The 18428-nt window shown below is 28.8% G+C and overlaps 1 protein-coding gene across 1 annotated transcript in view; it reads left to right on the top strand.

The window, feature by feature from the left end:
- Nucleotides 1–8452: 8452 nt before the first annotated feature.
- LOC142329196 (otoferlin-like) overlaps nt 8453–18428 on the top strand; it is a 467391-nt gene continuing 457415 nt past the window's right edge. Inside the window, exon 1 of the mRNA XM_075373594.1 lies at nt 8453–8762. Within this exon, the coding sequence (XP_075229709.1) occupies nt 8684–8762 (79 nt within the window). The 5' untranslated portion in view covers nt 8453–8683. The remainder of the gene's footprint in view (nt 8763–18428) is intronic.

The following is an 18428-nucleotide window of genomic DNA, read 5'->3' as shown; positions in this document are numbered from 1 at the left end:
GACTAAACTAAAATTGCCTTATCAAAAAGATAAGAATAGAACAGTCTAGGGTTCATACCATTCATTTTCTAAAAAATATTATTACTTTTACTGTTTCCAATAGAATTACTCTACCCTTTATGAATGATAGATTACTACTTTCACTGCTGTTTACCAATAACTTACCGAACAACTTCTTGTATTCACCCACGGTCCACACTGGAATACTTGCAACGTACTCGTCGCTAGTTATTACCACATGCTTACTGATATCGCTGTTATCATGAATGTGGCGAACATGGGCTCACAGATCTATTTACTCTGTCCGTTGGTCCATGGTAGTATTTATATCCCCTGGCCTGCAAAACCAATGTCCGACTATTCCCTTTATTTGTTAAAGCGTAATAATTTTCCTTTACATTTTTCTATAAGTTCTTATTTTGGTCCAGTAATCCTTGTTGAACAGGAGCTTTTGTAAGTCCTATTGTCTGAATTACAAAGAACAAATTGTTAAATGAACTCATTATTCTGAGTAAAGTATTAGTTTCTTCTAAATTCTTCTTTTCATTATTATTATCTCTTTCTTCTTCTTAATTGGAAGAAATCCGTTACTCTTATCCGATATACCGGTCCTATTATTACAACTATTACAATATATATACGAGGTGTGACAATAAAGTAATGAGACTGATGTGAAAAAAAATGTTGCTTACCGTTTTAGTCATGTTTAGTGTTGTCTCCTTCAAAGTAGTTCCCCTCTGATTGCACACATTATTCCAGCGCTTCCGCCATTGATGGTAACATTTCTGGAACTCATCTTCTGTAATATCCTCCAAGACCCTCGTCACAGCTTTTTGGACATCTTGTGTTGTTTGAAAATGGTGTCCCTTGACTGCCATTTTGACTCTTGGAAAAAGTGGCACGGAGTGCCACAGAATCCAATTATCAGCAATGTTGGCACGGACACGAAGAACTCGTTTACGAAGTCTTTCTAAAATTTCTTTGTAGAAATATCGGTTAACTGTTTGTCCAGGAGGCACCCACTCTTTATGAACAATTACCTTGGAATCGAGGAAGCACACAAGCATGCATTTCACTTTTGACTTTGACATGCGAGCTTTTTTTGGTCTGGGTGATCCCTTTGAGCACCACTGCGAACTTTGGCGTTTTATCTCTGGATCGTATTGAAAAACCAACCTTCATCACCAGTGATAACAAGGCTCAACAAATCTGGATTGATTTCCGTTTGCTCTAACAGATCGGCTGACACATTTTTCCGTGTTTCTCGTTGTTGTTGTGTGAGATTTTTGGGGACCATTTTTGCACAAATCTTTCTCACACAAAGATCTTCAGTTAATATTAGATGAACCGTTTCTCGATTGATGTTGAATTCTTCTGCAATCATTTTCACGGATAATCTTCGATCAGATCGTACGATTTCACGCACCCTGGTCAAGTTGACATCTGTCGTGAGGTTGATGGTCGTCCACTGTGGTCTTCATCTTCAACATTCACTAAAAATTTTATGCCACCGAAAAACTTGAGCTCTTGACATAACCTCCTTTCCAAAAGCCTTCTGAAGCTTACCATAAGTTGTCGTCGCGTTTTCACCCGATTTAACGCAAAAAGAAATGGCATACCGTTGCGCAATATTTTGCGGTTTCATTTCTGTGACGAGAGACACAAACAAGTGTTCACTTATTACAGCACAACTCACGAATGAGCAGTTGCATCAATGTTCCGCTTGGACTAGAAGTAGCTTATAGACCAAGGTCAAAGATGGTATGCCTACGCAAGCTGCAGGGTTGCCACATCTTGCAAAGAAAAATCAGTCTCATTACTTTATTGTCGCACCTCGTGTATATATATATATATATATATATATACATAAAATCTCATCGAGGTGTTTTAAAAAATGTTTAATCATTTTTTAAGACAGAGTATTTCGGTCATCTTTGTTCTTACAATTAATAAGATTTGTGCTGATTTTTATAGGTTTATGAAATCATTCTACAAATTTTGTTATTATTTTTCTTTTAATGAGTAAGTATTAATGAACCCATACAATGAACAAAATTTATGTAGGTAAAAGTAATTTTCAAGCTTTATACCTGTGAAAAAACTTATAAAATCTACCTAAATATCATTAAAATTTGATAATATTACCTTCTTTTTTAATTTTTCTTCTTTTTTTTTTAAAAACTCCAAAGTCTGGAATAATGAGAAGCTCTTTCGAATGAATATTTTTGAAATGGAAGCTGGGAAGAGGTTTAAACTGATAAAAGCGACTTTTCTTTTAACTAATTATTAAAATGTTTTTGATATATTAAAACAACTTGCAAAAATAAAGATAACATTTTCTAAATTTAGCATTGCAATTTTCTAACTTTTTTTTGGGATAAAAAATATTTAATAAAAAAAGTCTTATATCTTATAATTTTTGGATTATTTTTTGGAAAATTCAGAATTCTTAAAAAACGTTTTTTAGAATTTAGAATTTTATAAAACAATATGTCGTTCCTACTGTATAACGCATTTATTAAAAATCTAAAATTGTTTTATATTCTTGGAAAAGTAATAATAAATTTTTAAAGGAAAATGATGAAAAGTGATCGTAAAACTCAAATACATATAAACTTTTTTTATTCTTCTGAAACTGATCTTTTATTTTAAATAATTAATTTTGTATCCAATTTAATTTGAAATCTTTTAATTTAAATCTCATATTTACGACGTTCTTTGATTTTTCTACACAGAATAAAAAATCTGTCGGATCGATTTAGTTTCCATGGAAAATAATCTTTTACCATTTTATAAATTTTATACTTTCTTTGCGTTTTGAAATAAATTTGAGTTTATATAAATGATTTATCCTACAAAATATGTTTTGTTGCAAAAAAAAAACTTTTAAACAGAATTGTTTTACATTTATAAGAACATTAAATTGTTTTTATTTGTGTTGATTTGATTTTTTATTGATGAAAATAAAAAAAATGAAATTTCTACCCTTTCATAATTTCCCGTTTGGATTTATTGGAAATTGACATGGTAGTGGGTCATAGCTTCTTTGCAATATCCTGTTAACTTGAATATTATTTGCATTTGATAAAACTAACGTCATTTTTCATATTTTTTCTGCGACCAAGGTGTTTCGACTTCTGTTTTCGTTTCCATTATTCCCTCTCTATTTATTTATCTGTCTGTCTCTTTCTTTTTCATTTTCGCTCTGTTGATTTTACCCTTAAATATTTACATTTCAGGTTACTTCAAAAAATACGATGTATTATTCATGTTTTCCGTGATTGTATAAATATAAGCTGTGACTCAAATTCGGTTACTTGTGGTGTTAGATGTTATATTAGCACCAGTGAATTCTTTTAAAAAAATTATTCAAACGAAGCATATATAATATTAAAAAAAAAAATTATTTAAACAAATCAGATCACATATTCTACAAAACTCAAAACTCTTAAGATTTACCCAATAAAATGTAATTTTACAAAAATATAATTACATAAGTATATATATATATATTCATAAATATATAAATATTTATATATATATAAGTCACAGTGTAATGAGTGGAACAGTTAACATTTTGACCTACATTCATATGAAATTTATATTAAAACATTTTGATATGTAGGTAACGGTACTGAAATATTGATCGTCTTTTTTTACAACTAGTAAAAAGAGAGACATCATTTTACTATCTGGACAAAATCTGTTGATTTTCTACTCATATTTATTTTCAAGAACCAACAATTCTCAAGATCATATTTGATTTTCAAGATGTGGCTTTAGAAAATTTGAATGTTGAATAGTACTAAAAAACAATATACGGAAGGTAGATGAGGATTACAGACTCGTTTTGTAAATTTGCATACCGCTTTAATCTATGCTCCGTACATTTCCGGTACGAAGGTGATGGGCGAGTTATTGTAGCACTCATTCATATTACAGTAATTGTAAACTTTTAATTAAGAGTACATAAACAATATATTTTAGTCGGATAGTCTGGTTAGTAGCGTTTACCACCACAAAGATAGCCCAAGTAAAACATTTCTAATACAAATGCATACCACCATTACTTTAATGAGTTACTGAATTCCTTCTAACTAATCAGAGCTTGGAAACGACCCGCCCAATAGTGAATTTTATATCGCTACTAATAGATTTATTAATGATTCTATGACAATACGCTTCGCCTGTACAAAAACTGTTAATCATAATTAAAAAAAAAAATTTTGCGGATTTCTGAAAGAAGACTGAATTTTCGTTATTTTATTTTGTGTAATATTTTTTGTATAATAAATTTGTATAACCGGCCTTCGTGGAGCGAGTGGTAGCGTCTCGGTCTTTCATCCAGATGTCCCGGGTTCGAATCCCGGTCAGACATGGCATTTTCATACGTACAAATCATTCATCTCATCCTCTGAAGCAATACCTAATAACGGTGGGTCCCGCAGGTTAAAAAATATATATATATATATATATATATATATATATAATTTTTTTAAATAAGAATATATAATTTCACATAAATAAGAAAACTAAAAGAGGTATAATTCTTTTTTTATTAAACTGTTTTTGTGTCATCAGTCATTTGACTGGCTTGCTGCAGCTCTCCAAGATTCCCTATCTAGTGCCAGTCATTTAATTTCGGTATACCTCCTACATCCTATATCTCTAACAATTTGTTTTACATATTCCAAATGTTGCCTGCCTGCACGATTTTTCCCAATTATCTGTCCCTCCAATATCAAAGCGACTATTCCAGGATGCCTTAGTATGTGGCCTATAAGTCTGTCTCTTCTTTTAACTATATTTCTCCAAATGCTTCTTTCTTCATCAATTTTCCCCAATACCTCTTTATTTGTCACTTTATCCACATCTGATTTTTAACATTCTCTTATAGCACCAAATTTCAAAAGTTTCTAATCTTTTCTTCTCAGGTACTCCATTCGTCCAATTTTCAGTTCCATATACTAGGCTCCAAACATATCCTTTCAAAAATGTTTTTCTGATTTAAATTAATTTCTGATGGAAAAAAATTGTATTTCTGACTAAAACCTCTTTTCGCCTTTGCTATTCGGCTTTTTATATCGCTCCTGCTTCGTCCATCATTAGTAATTCTACTTTCCAAATAACAAAATTCTTCTATCATCATAATCTTTTCTCTTCCTATTTTTATATTCAGTGGTCCATCTATATTATTTCTATTATATTTCCTTACTTTCGTTTTGTTCTTGTTTAATTTCATGCGGTAGTTTTTGCGTGGGACTTCATACATGCCATTGATTGTTTCTTCTAAATCTTTTTTACTCTCAGCTGGAATTACTATGTAATTAGCAAATCGTAGCAGCTTTATCTTTTCACCTTGCACTGTTACTCCGGATCTAAATTGTACTTTAACATCATTAACTGTTAGTTCTAAGTAAATATTAAAGTGTAACGGTGATAGGGAACATCCTTATCGAACTCCCTTTTTTATTACGGCTTCTTCATGTTCATTGATTTCTACTGTTGCAGTTAGGTTCCTGTAAATGTTGGCAACTGTTCTTCTAACTCTATACTTAAACCCTAATTTTTTTAAATGCTGAACATTTTATTTCAGTCTACGTTATCGAATGCTTTTCCTAAGTCTATAAATGCTATGTATGTTGGTTTGTTTTTCATTAATCTTCTTTCTACTATTAATCTGAGGGCTTAAATGGCTTCCCTTGTTCCTATACCTTTCCTGAAACCAAATTGGTCTTTTTCTAACACACTTCTTCCACTCTCCTCTCAATTCTACTGCACAGAATTATAACTAAGACTTTCGATGCGTGTGTATTTAAGCTAATTGTTCTGCATTCTTTACACTTATCTGCTCCTCCTTTCTTTAGAATCATGACTACAACACTTTTTTTGAAATCTGTTCCCTTTTTCGTAAATATTACACACCAGTTTGTATAATCTATATCTATCGCTTCCTACCTGCACTGCGCTGTGCGCTGTAATTCTGCAGGTATCCCGTCTATCCCAGAGCCTTTCTGCCATTCTAATCTTTTAATGCTCTATTAAATTCAGATCTCAATATTATATTTCCCTTTTCATCCTCTTTGAAAAATCCTCTTCTTCCTCTATAACACCTGTTTCTAATTCATTTCCTCCGTATAACTCTTCAGTGTATTCCACCCATCTACTGACATTTTCTTTTGTATTATAAATCGGTGTACGATTTTTATTGTACATATTATTAGATTTAAATTTATGTACCACAAAATTCTCCATAACTTTCCTGTATGCTCTGTCTATTTTGCTAATGATCATTTCTCTTTCCACTTCTGAACACTTTTCTTTAATCCACTCTTCTTGCGCTAAATTGCACTTCCTGTTTATAGTATTTCTTAATTGTCGGTAGTTCCTTTTACTTTCTTCATCACTAGCATTCTTTTATTTTCTACGTTCATCCATCCGCTGCAATATATCCTCTGATATCCAAGGTTTTCTCTTTGTTCTCCCTAAGTTTGCTTCTGCTGATTTAAGAATTTCCTTTTTAATATTTTCCCATACTTCTTTTTCATTGTCTACCTTATCTTTTTTACTCAGATCTCTTGCGATGGCCTGCTCTTTATTTGACGCCCTTTTATTCAACGCATATTTTATTTAATAGTAAAATATGTTTTATTATTAATAATATATTTTACTTTTAATTATTAAATATGACGTGTAGAATCTACACATAAGCATTAAGTCGAAATTATATATAGGAAATTAATTTGAGTGCGTTTACTCACTCACCACTGTAAACACTGCATAGGAGCGTTTGAAAAACACGCCACTAAACAGTCAACATGAACTCAAATTAAAATTATGTTGTCTGTTGTCAACCTTAAATTTAGCAAACTCAAGAGTGACTCAATCAATTTTCATCAAATTTTTAAATGCAAAACTTTAGATACATTACTACAACATATCTAAATTTCAACAATATTAATCTAGAATTTTTGAGCCATAAAACGTTTATACATGAATGGTATTTTCGTAATCCTCATACTTCAAAATATAAAGAAAAATTTATTTTCACTTACCAATCATGCGACCGAAAAAATATCTCAAATTGAGATTATGTTGTCTGTTGTAGATCTTAAACTGAGCGTAACTCAGGAACGATTCAACCAACCCTCATCAAATATTTGCATGCATAATTTCAGATATATTACTACGGCATATCTAAATTTCAATGAAATTGATCTAGGTTTGTAAATTTTCATGCCACAAATTTTATAAATAGGCCTCTATTTACGTATCTATTTATATACGTATATATATATATTTTACACGAGTATATATTTTTAGGGAAATTACATTTTAAGTGAATGGTATTTTTGATTCTTCATACCCCAAAACGTAAAGAAAATTCAATTTCACGCCCCAATCCCTCCGTCAGACCGAAAGTAATAAAATACTTTTCTTCGAAAATTCGTAGGAAAAAATTGCCATATATATTTAATATGTTTTGGTAAGTTTGTACTACTGATTCAATGTATTTCTTCTCCCCCTCTTGCAGAATTTGTAATTTAGAAGTAACCCCAAAATTATCAGGAGACTTCATTAAAGTTGTAATTACTAATTTTTGAGCACGATAACACATTAGTTTTAATACTTTTTGTATAACTCGATCTTTTTTATATAATAAGGATTTTCAAAATAAACTAAAGATTAGAATATTTTAATTCAACATTCCTGTAAAATATTTTTAATTTATATATTCATTTATCAAAGTCAAACACTTTCGTTTTTTTTTTTTTTTACTTACTTATTTAACAAGTTTCAATTTATTATGAATTTTTAATATGGATATTTGTTTTTGATTTGGTCGTCAATCTATGATATTTGCGTCATTCTTTTGATTTTTATTTAATAAAATTTTGAAAAAGCCTTTTTGAAAATACAGTGCCATAAAAATACATACATACATAAATGATTATTTCAGACACATTACCCTCATTTCATATACGGTTAAAATATGACGTGCAATCAATAATATTTTTTAACATTTTCACAAAGCACCAGTGACTCATTTTTATTTAAATTTTATTTATGAATAAAATTTAAATAAAATTGAATTCCTTTTTTACTATTGATATTTATGTAGAATAATACTTTTTTTATCGTTAAAGTAATAAAAAAGGAGGAGTTCATCCGTTTATATTTGGAAAATGAGTTGTGAAAATGAATGATATATAAGTTTAAAAAATTTTTATTATTATAATTTTTTTTTCTTTTTACAGGGTCAGTTCTGATATTAAGAGAGAAGGAGCTGAATTTCAGTTGATCAGCAAGGTTTTTGGTAGAAGGGATGGATGGTGAAGGGTGGATGATATTTGCGCTGACGCGTTGGACTCCGTACGGTCGAACCTGGTGGAGGGTCTTATCGTCTTCGTACGGAATCCTACATTCTGTAACGTTCTGTGCAGCGTGACGTTATCAAAGTACGCCGGTTACCGCTCCAGACGGCCTTTAGCGGTCGTATACACGAACTCTTACAATATCATCACGCGCGATATCAAATACCTGAATGTACCGAATTACAACATAACTTTTAAAATAAAAAAAAAAAAAATAATAATAATAAATCTTTACCGTATCATTCCAATTAACCGATATATGAATTAATAATATTTATTGAGTAAATGTATGTTTAACATGTGCCATAATGTCCCTGAGTCTTAAACTGAAGCAGTTCCAACTGGGGAAATGTAAGGGCGACAAAATAGCCAAGGTTACGTTTAGAGGTTAGTATTTCAATTATAATTAATTATCACTGTTTTAAAATATATTTTCACAGATTTTTATTTATTACTTTGCTAATTTTTTATATTTTCAACAGGTATTTCTTCACTCTGTAATTCTAATGATTTTTTTTATTTAAGAATAACCATTATTCATGTTTTTCTACATCAATCTTTAAAATACGTTAAATAATATAATATTAAAAATGAATAGGTTAATATTTTCTTAATAAAAAATAATTTATATTTTAAAAGAAAACGGGTTGTGGGTTGTTCAGTAACACAATAGCACATGGTTAAATCTACATGTTCATACAGGTATACTGAAATTAGTATTTGGCATGGACATAAAAAATTACCAAAAAAAAATTTGTTTTAATTATATATTCCTGTTTTCTGTATTTTATATTCATCACTGATTATACTTTTTTTTTCTTAAATTTAAATAACAAAATTTTTAAATTACTTGATGTTTAATATCCATATTTTTACAGTAATAATTAAAAAAAAATTAAAAACTCATTATGTTAATGGACGTGTTTCATAAACCTAGAAACATTAAAACAAAAAGTAAGTGCTCTTAAGATATCTAGTTTTTATACTTATGAACATATATGTCAGTCTAATTTGAGTAATTATATATAGAAAATTGATATCTTATTAATTTCACTAAGAAGTGGTTATCATTTAATATAACAAATTAAAAAATAAAGAAATTAAAAATCTAAAGTGTAGTAGTTACTCATTGAATACGATTCTACTGGTAGATAATATCCACTTTTTACTTTAACGGCAATAAGATATTTGCTGCTACAGCTATAACGGGAAAGCATATAGATCGGTAAAAAACAATCTAAAAAATTGGTCTTATTTTAAGTTTTCTGCTTTAAGGAAACATTTTTAAAAAATATAAAAAAAACAATTAAATATAAACAAATTTTAAATAATCTGGGAAAAAAATTTTGTTCTAAGTCGAAAAAATCTATTTTGTCAGACGAACTTTTGTACGTACGTACGTATGTATGCTGGCCTGTATTTTTTAGTCTTATAACTATGAATCCCATAGACCAAAAATTTTGAAGTTGACAGACAGATACTACCTTTGAGGAGAAAGAATGTATTAATTTTTTTGAAAAAAATTTTAGTCGTTTTGACCGAAACAGAATTTCAAATTTTTACTCTAATAAAGAGATTAGAGATACTCTAATAAAAAGTTTTCTCAGAATTTTTTTTTTTTATCAAGATCATAAATTACCGGAAGTTTTTTTTAATATTCACCCCCACCCCAAAAAATGATTTTATATATTTTTGTTTTTATAACTATATCTTGCTTCATAAAATGAGATAACGGAATAGAAATTTTTGCACCTATATTCGTATTTTCTACATCAATAGGACTTCAAACAGTATAAAAATATTTTCCTTACTCCAGTGGACTACGATAACAAAAATTATTTTTTTAATGTATTTTAAGTTTAAATCCATCTCGTAAGTTACACGTTGCATTTAAAATAAAAAAAAACATATTAATTTTTTGATAACCCTTACAGTTTAGTATTTCTTGAAAAACACATTAGCCAAAATTAAATCTTCATCCTTCCTAGAAAGTTACAACTTTATTTATTTAGAATTATGGCCGTACCTTTGAATTTTTTAAACAATGTTAAAAATTTCTCTTTTTAGATGTATCTCCACTTAGTGATTAACTTAAAAATTAATTTTATCCGAATGCTTCACCTTTAATATGGAAGAAATTTCAAATTTTTAATGCTCAAAAAGGAAAATTTTGTTAAAAAATAAAGTCGCTAATGTAACTTAATTCCGCCCCCCTTTATTGGGGAACTCAAAACTATTAAAAAGAAGAGATTTAAAAAAAAAATTAATTGCTGGCTATTATTTTTTTATGAATTGCTGCAATGAAAATTCGATAATTCATTATTAACATAAATTTTTCCAACAATTTTCTAAGAAACTTATTTCGCTTACGATAAACTAAAAATTTTCTCCAATAATTTAAAAAAAGAATTCTGTAAATGCTAAAAATATGAGTAATAATATTTAAATTTCATTTAATTTTTGGACTGATCTACACACTGCATTCTGTTGTGTCCTTGAACTCACTGAAAATTTTTAGACCAGGACATCCTACTAATCGCGTTATTTGTACTAAAATAAAAGAACTCAATAATTATTTTTTCACCTAATATACGAGAAATATCTTTTTGCAATATGAAAAAGCGTAATACGATTTAAATAAATTATAACAGATATAGTTGTTTTTTTCTCTTTCTAGAATAAAACGAAAATTTAGTTTTTTAAAATAAAATTAAAAAAATAAACCGATCTCCGTGGCCGAGTAGATAGCGTCTCGACATTTTGAACGAAGTTCCTGGGTTTGAATCCCGGTCAAACATGATATCATTTCATACGCTACCAATATCCACCGGCTAATGACCATAGTTGTTGATGCCCGCTCTTTCATAACAAAAAAAAATATTCGTGTAAGAAGAAAATGGTGCACTTATTACACATTTTCACGTTTTTATTACATAATATACTCCACATTTTTTTATATTAATCATACCACATAAATTAGTTATCATTTAAAATACAATGCTAACCATTAATAGAAGTATAACAAAAACTGTTATCTAATATTTCAAAAATTATTTTTTATAAATAATTTAATAAATTTTAAAAGATATCAGACGTTACAGAGGATGAACAACTACGTAATTATACGGTAGAAAAATAAGGTGCGTGAATATAAGCGAAAATATGATCTGAATATCAGCTATAGATAAAAGAGCTAGAAATAATTTTATAAGTGATTTAATTTTTTTTTGACTGTAAGCTAAATTAAAGATATTTAGTTGTTTATTTATAAAATTACTATCTTCATTATTTTGTTTTTACCATTGCTAACTCCTGATGTTATCGAGATACAAAATAAATTATAATTTCACCCTAGTCTGTCGCCCACGAAAATCCGTGGCCGACAGACAAGGATGTCCGGGACCTAAGGATTCACTTGGGGAGAATATTGTTCGACAATGTCAGGGAGTAATGAACTAAAAGATAAGAATTTTTTGCAGTCTATTAAAAATCGAGCATGTTTGCCTCAGTATATATATTATTCTTGTGAGAGTCTACTTTTCAGTCACTCTAGTTAACTTTAATACAGATAAAATTAAACGGAAATTGCAGAATAATTAAATAAAATTAAACTAGAAAATCCAAAAATAATACAGTTCTAAATGATAATTTTCAAATAATATTAATCAGATGTTTCACCAAATTTATTACATATACAAATATGTAATAATGCCTATTAAATTACTTATATACATTTTTAAAAGTACATAAAATTTTATTTCACTGATAAGTTTTTCTTTTTTTTTATTATCATTGAATTACTATTTATTGTAATTTTTTTTTACAATCACGGGTTATAATTATTAAATCAATATATTTAAATTTAAAAAAAATAAAAGTTAAAAAAATTAAAAAAAAGTTAAAAAAATTAAAAAAAAGTTAAAAAAACAAAAGGAGATGAAGACTGATTCGAACCGATGTGCCTTCCCGTTAAGATCAAAATATTTCATTAGTTAAAATTTTAATTTCAATTTCAATCAAAAAGGGAGGTGCACAACTAGATGTTACAACAGTGCTAAATCCAAAATTTCAACATTCTACGGCTAATGGTTTTTGAGTTATGTACATAGGTACGTAGATGTCGCGCCAAAACTAGTCAAAATCAGTTCAGGGATGATCAAAATGGATATTTCCATTGAAATATGAAAACTGAGATGTTTCGCGATCACAATACTTCCTTTACTTCGTACAAGGAAGTAAAAATTCAGTTTTGAAATTTCGCAAATTAACGGTCACACCTATCATTCAAAAATACTTGGGATGAGGGTTAAACAAGTAATCTGAACATTTTTTATACTGGTGACATGCTAAATGGGAAAACTACTCCTCAAAAATTCATTTTTGTGTTATTTTATATGAAAAATAACATCATTTGTTAGTAATAAAAGATACTGATGAGATGCAGGGACACCAATATTCTCTCACCGATCGTCAGCACGTATCGAGTTTCCTTCTGGTGATCATCGATCAAAATTTGTAAGATTATAAATTCGAGTTCATAATTATTTTATTTAAATAAAGAAGCCATTCGAAAAAAAATGGAAACGTTTAAATAGATAATAATTTAAAATTCGTTTTATATATATATATATATATAAAGGAGTAGGAATATCATTGGGTTTAATTGGCTGAAAGTGTTATTTTTTTTATTAAAATTAATTATAGATGTCCATAAATTACTTCAATCGTTTATAGAGAATACCGATTTGTCAGTTTGTGGTAGTATCATCATTTCGTTAACAGAAAATTAAGAACATTTAGAATTAATCATTAACCTGGATTTATTACACGCTACTAGAATATAAGATGAAATCTTATACCCAGTTAATTTTGCAAGCTTACTCAACACTCTTGCTGCATCTTACACCTTCATTTTATAATTCTTTTTATTATGAACGAATATTATAATATTTTTATCTACTAATAGATTTTACTTTCTATACGCTTTTATATTTCAAAACTATGTAATCCAAGTTTCTCTAATATTATTTAATCTACCGAATTCAGAAGTTTAATATATTTAATTTACCGATTAAATAAATGATATTTAACGAATAAAAATAATTCTTAGAAAATAACGGCCTTAACAAGAGCGGGTCAATAAAAGCTATGGTCATTAGCCTGATGGAAATTGGTAGAGTATGAAAAGATGCCATGCCTGATCGGGATTTGAACCTCGGACCTTTCCACATGAAATGCAGAGGCGCTACCTACTCAGCCACAGAGATCAGCTATTATTTTTCAACAAGAAAACTTAAAAAAGTAATTATTTGAATATGCTATTAATTTTGAAAAAAGGTATGGAATAAATATTTTTATTTACTGTCCATTGTTGAATTAATAATAATAATAATAATAACAGCTTTTATTGAAATAATATTTACAAACAAACTTAAAATATTTGACAAAAGATAAATACTCTGGTTTATAACCGTCAGAGGGTTTATAGAACGAAAAAAACCAAAAAAGAATCGTATTATTAAAAATTCCTGAAATTTGTGAATCAATGAAAATCTACTCGTATATTTCCAAGCCTTTTTAGACTGCTCACGTAATATTAGCCAACCATTCCATTAAGATACCGCTTCAGATCTTCCATTTCCAAAAATTCCTTGTTAATAAACTGTAGCCTCATTTCCCGTTTAATAGGACAAAATGGCAATATCTTTAATTACACATAGAAGAAAGCCGAAAATTAGTCGAAAATGAGTACTTTTTCAGATAAATCATTTCGGCTCTTGTTTAAAAAAAAAAAACAATTACATAAATTAAAATTTTCATTACTATATACATAATTAAGAGCCAAGCCTAGTTCTTTGTAAATTAGATGACTGCGACTGTTCAAAACACCTATGTAATCTGACTTCATTTTATTCTTAATAATTTTTATAATAGATTTCACTTTTGAGTAGAGATAATTGAGCGGTACGTTATACTTTCAAACACGCTCATTCGTCATAAAATATACTCTTTGTTCTAAAATATGCTTTACTAAAACATTTGCATACCTTGTTTCTGGCAGCTTTAAACAACGATATACGTATGAATTATTAATTATATGAAAAGAAAAGACTTACGAGTTTTAGCTTACGAATTTATCAAATAAAAACATCGGGATTTGAACCTTTGACCTCCACACTGCAGAGACTCTATCTACTCAGCTACAGAGGTCAGCTATAATCTTTCAACATGGAAACTAAAAAAAGTAATTATTTGAATATGACATCAATTTTGAATAAAAGGTATGGAACAAATATTTTTATTTACCACCCACAGTTGACGGTAAATAAAAAAGAAATAATTTATAAACAAAAAGTAGTAAACAAAATTTTTGTATTTGACTTGATCAAAGCGTGCTTTATAACTTGGCAATTTTTCTACTCGATTTGAGTAATATTTTATAATAACTAAGTTCAACATTGTAACGAATATTTCTCGAAAAAAAGAAATGCAGTCATTTTGATTCCTTGCAACAACATGAAATTTTTAAAAATAAATTAAAATTATGGAAGTTTTAATTAAATTATGGAAGATGAGTTATACAGGAAGTAAAAATTACTTTTTAAAAGCGATCCACTTCGCTCTTCTTTTTATAATCTCGTCACATAAGCTTGAAGCTTGTCTCTGGGTTATGGAAATAGAGTTTTGTAGCGAATGAAAAATGTTATACCTGGCCGTGATTCAAACCCGGGACCTTTGAATGAAGACCGAGACTTTCCGTTTAGAATTTTTCAAAATCTAGCCTATTATTTAGAATGGATTTCTTAGGTGTGTGTGTGTATATATATATATATATTTTTTAGTTTTAACGAAATATTCTAACAAAAAATTTTTTTTTCTCTTCATGTAGCAAAAATCGAACAAAGAAACTGCAGTCACGTACTGTTTACCCATATACTTTTTATACATCCGTATTAAAATGACTAATAGATAGAAATCACAGCAGCTGTTAATTCCATTTTATTATATTATAAGAACTACTGATAAGGTTTTTTGTATTTTTTTAAACTATTCTGCAAAATTGAAAACGATAACAGAGTTCCAACAAAAGCAAATTGAAAACGATAAACATACTTGTATTAAACATATTGAACCTAGTACTGTATCAAAGAATATCTGTTATCGGTTCTCATAAAACTGAGCAAATTCCATTTTTTTTTAAATAAATTATAATGTAAAATATAAATTTATTTTATTTATCTGTGTTAGAGAAATATGATATATTAAATTTTTCCAGAATTAAAACTTCTATTTATCAATTTATTTTTCTATTCAATATTAAACAAAATGCCGATCTCCATGGTGAAGTGGTAGCGTATCGTCCTTTCATCTGGAGGTCCCGAGTTCGAATCCCGGTCGGACATGGATTCTTCATTCTCTACGAATTTCAATCTACAAGCTTCTTTGTAATCTTCTGTGGTGAATTAATTCAGCAACCAAATTATTTTTATTAAATCAGAAGTAAAATTAATTAGTTTAAGTTATAATTTTAAAATTACTATATAAAATAATTCTTGATTAAGGCAGCTTTCTTGAGTATACATATATAAAAATATTATACTGTTGTTTTGACTCCCCTACAGCAAGTGGGGCAGTTATTCATTTGAAAAATACTTCGGTGTTATACCAGTTTTTTTTAAATCGTATACATTATGTTAGTATTAAGATGTAGCCTGTCTCCTTGGCGCGAGTGGTAGCGTCTCGGCCTTTTATCGGGAGGTCCCGGGTTCGAATTCCGGTCAGGCATGGCATTTTCACACGCTATTGTCATTCATCTCATCCTCTGATCCCGGAGGTTAAAAAAAATTATTAAGGTATAGGCTGTTTTTAATAAAAACGGCACTTCAAAAACAAATTTTTTAAATGCTTTTGAATATACTAGTACAAAAACGTTTTTCTTAATGATGGAAACTAAAATTCGACGGTGTGTTTAAAAATTTCTATAATTTTTAAATATTTAGTATAATGTAGTACTTAGATAAAACTGCAGAAAATGTTTTAAATATTTAACTCTAATACTGTCGATTTTTTCTCAACAAATATTTAAAGTTGTTATTTGCAGAATAATAACGTTAAGTAATAAAACAACGCCAATATTTTTCTTCCCACGCTTGTAGGAATTTAATTCAAATTGATAAAAGTTTATTTTTATCTGTTTTACGAAGTATTTAAATGATATAGTTGAATTGATTTTATTAAAATTAAGTGATATTGAAATTTTGTCATCCCTCGCTCATTTTGTAGAGCTTTCAATGAAACTTTTGTTTCCGATTTTATATCCTGTTTTATCAACCCACCTAATTTTTAATTACATCCTGCAACACGAAAAAATTCTGTTAACCTATATTTTTTTCACAGTGACTTATTTCGTTACGACAAACCTCTCCATTCAAATGTTAACAAAATTGTTTTTTTTTTTATGTTACCAGAAAGTTTATTTTTCGATTAAAATTTCCTACCTAAATAATAAAATTTAATTTATCTACTATCTATTCTCGGAACAATGAACAGTTGTAATAAACACTTATAACTGACTCGAAAGAGAGAAGGAAGCCAATAGCAATTTAACCCTCCATAATCTGTTTTATTTTGGCTGATATTCTGTAATAGCTACCGATGTATGATAATGAAATGAATTTTTGTAACATGTGAAAAAATTCCATGTCTGACCAGAACTTGAACGTACACCCTCGTTGTTAAAAGCAGACAGACTATCATAGTAATATTAACACAAAATAATGATCCTTTGCGTCGTACTTCATTTTTTTTTTTTATATATTTCTTTAAAAATAAAGTTTCGCTCCAAATTCACTCACTTTTTAGAAAGATTTAACTATTTTTATTTATTTCTATTTAATTCTTACTTAGCAATTTACTTTCAAAATTTATTTTTACGAACTTGAAATTGGTTTATGCCTATTTTTAATTATAAAAAAAAAAAGAAGTAATGCTGCACCGATTTCGACTAATCATTTTCTCTTTTCTATTTTTTCTTCTTTACTTTTTAAATTTTCTATTTTATAATTAGACATTGGCATTTTAAAAGCTACACAGTTACAACTCTTTGTTTTTCTGTTTAGCCTCCAGAACCACTGTAAGATATTACTTCAAAGGATGAATGAGAATGATATATATGAATGCAAATAAAGTGAACTCTTGTGCAGTCTCAGGTCGACGTTTCCTGAGATGTGTAGTTAATTGAAACCGAACCACCAAAGAACACTGGTATCCACGATCTAGTATTTAAATCCTTAGAAAGTAACTGCCTTTACTAGGATCTGAACCTTAGAACTCCCGACTTCGAAATTAGCTGATTTACGATGACAAGTTCACTACTAGAACAGCCCGGTGGGCTTTACATAGATATAAATAATTACTATTTTCACATCTCTCTATAAAATAATTTGGATAAATTTTTATATTTGATTCTTGTTGCAAACCTACTTGGAGGAAACAAAAATTAGTAAAATATATGAACAACTGGCATTCTTTAACAGGATTCCGGATAAAATATTATACAATCACGAAGGTGGAAAAAATTAACATTTATTAGTAAATAAATAAATAATAAGATCAATTGAACCGAGTGACAGAGAAGTTAATTTTTAACAGAATTTAGGCGGTTTAAATCCGGCTTAGATCAGTTAAAATTTGAAATCAAATGGAATAGTCTGGTCATAGCAATCTACTACCTCATCTTTACCGATAAATTAAATTAAAAGCGGTGAGGCGTGATGTTAGCCGCAATATCCTCTCGTTTACCTTTGGCTGTTAAATGAGTTAGCTTTATCTACCTCTGTTTCCTCATATCATATAGTCGAGTTGTATTTCGGTATATAACTTTTTGGTTTAAATTTTAAAAAAAGAAATAAAATTAAATCTTTAGAAAAACGGAATTACTTTTTTAATTAATTCTGTTTTGTTGACTTACTTTGTTCAGAATATTAAATAAAGCTGAACGATAATTTATATGCAACGAGCAGCATACATTTTTTAGTGTCCGCTAGGAACACT

This window comes from Lycorma delicatula, chromosome 8 (assembly GCF_047948215.1).
Source record: "Lycorma delicatula isolate Av1 chromosome 8, ASM4794821v1, whole genome shotgun sequence".
NCBI classification, from domain to species: Eukaryota; Metazoa; Arthropoda; class Insecta; order Hemiptera; family Fulgoridae; genus Lycorma; species Lycorma delicatula.
Note: the sequence above shows the minus strand (reverse complement) of the source record. Positions and strands in the feature narration are given on the sequence as shown.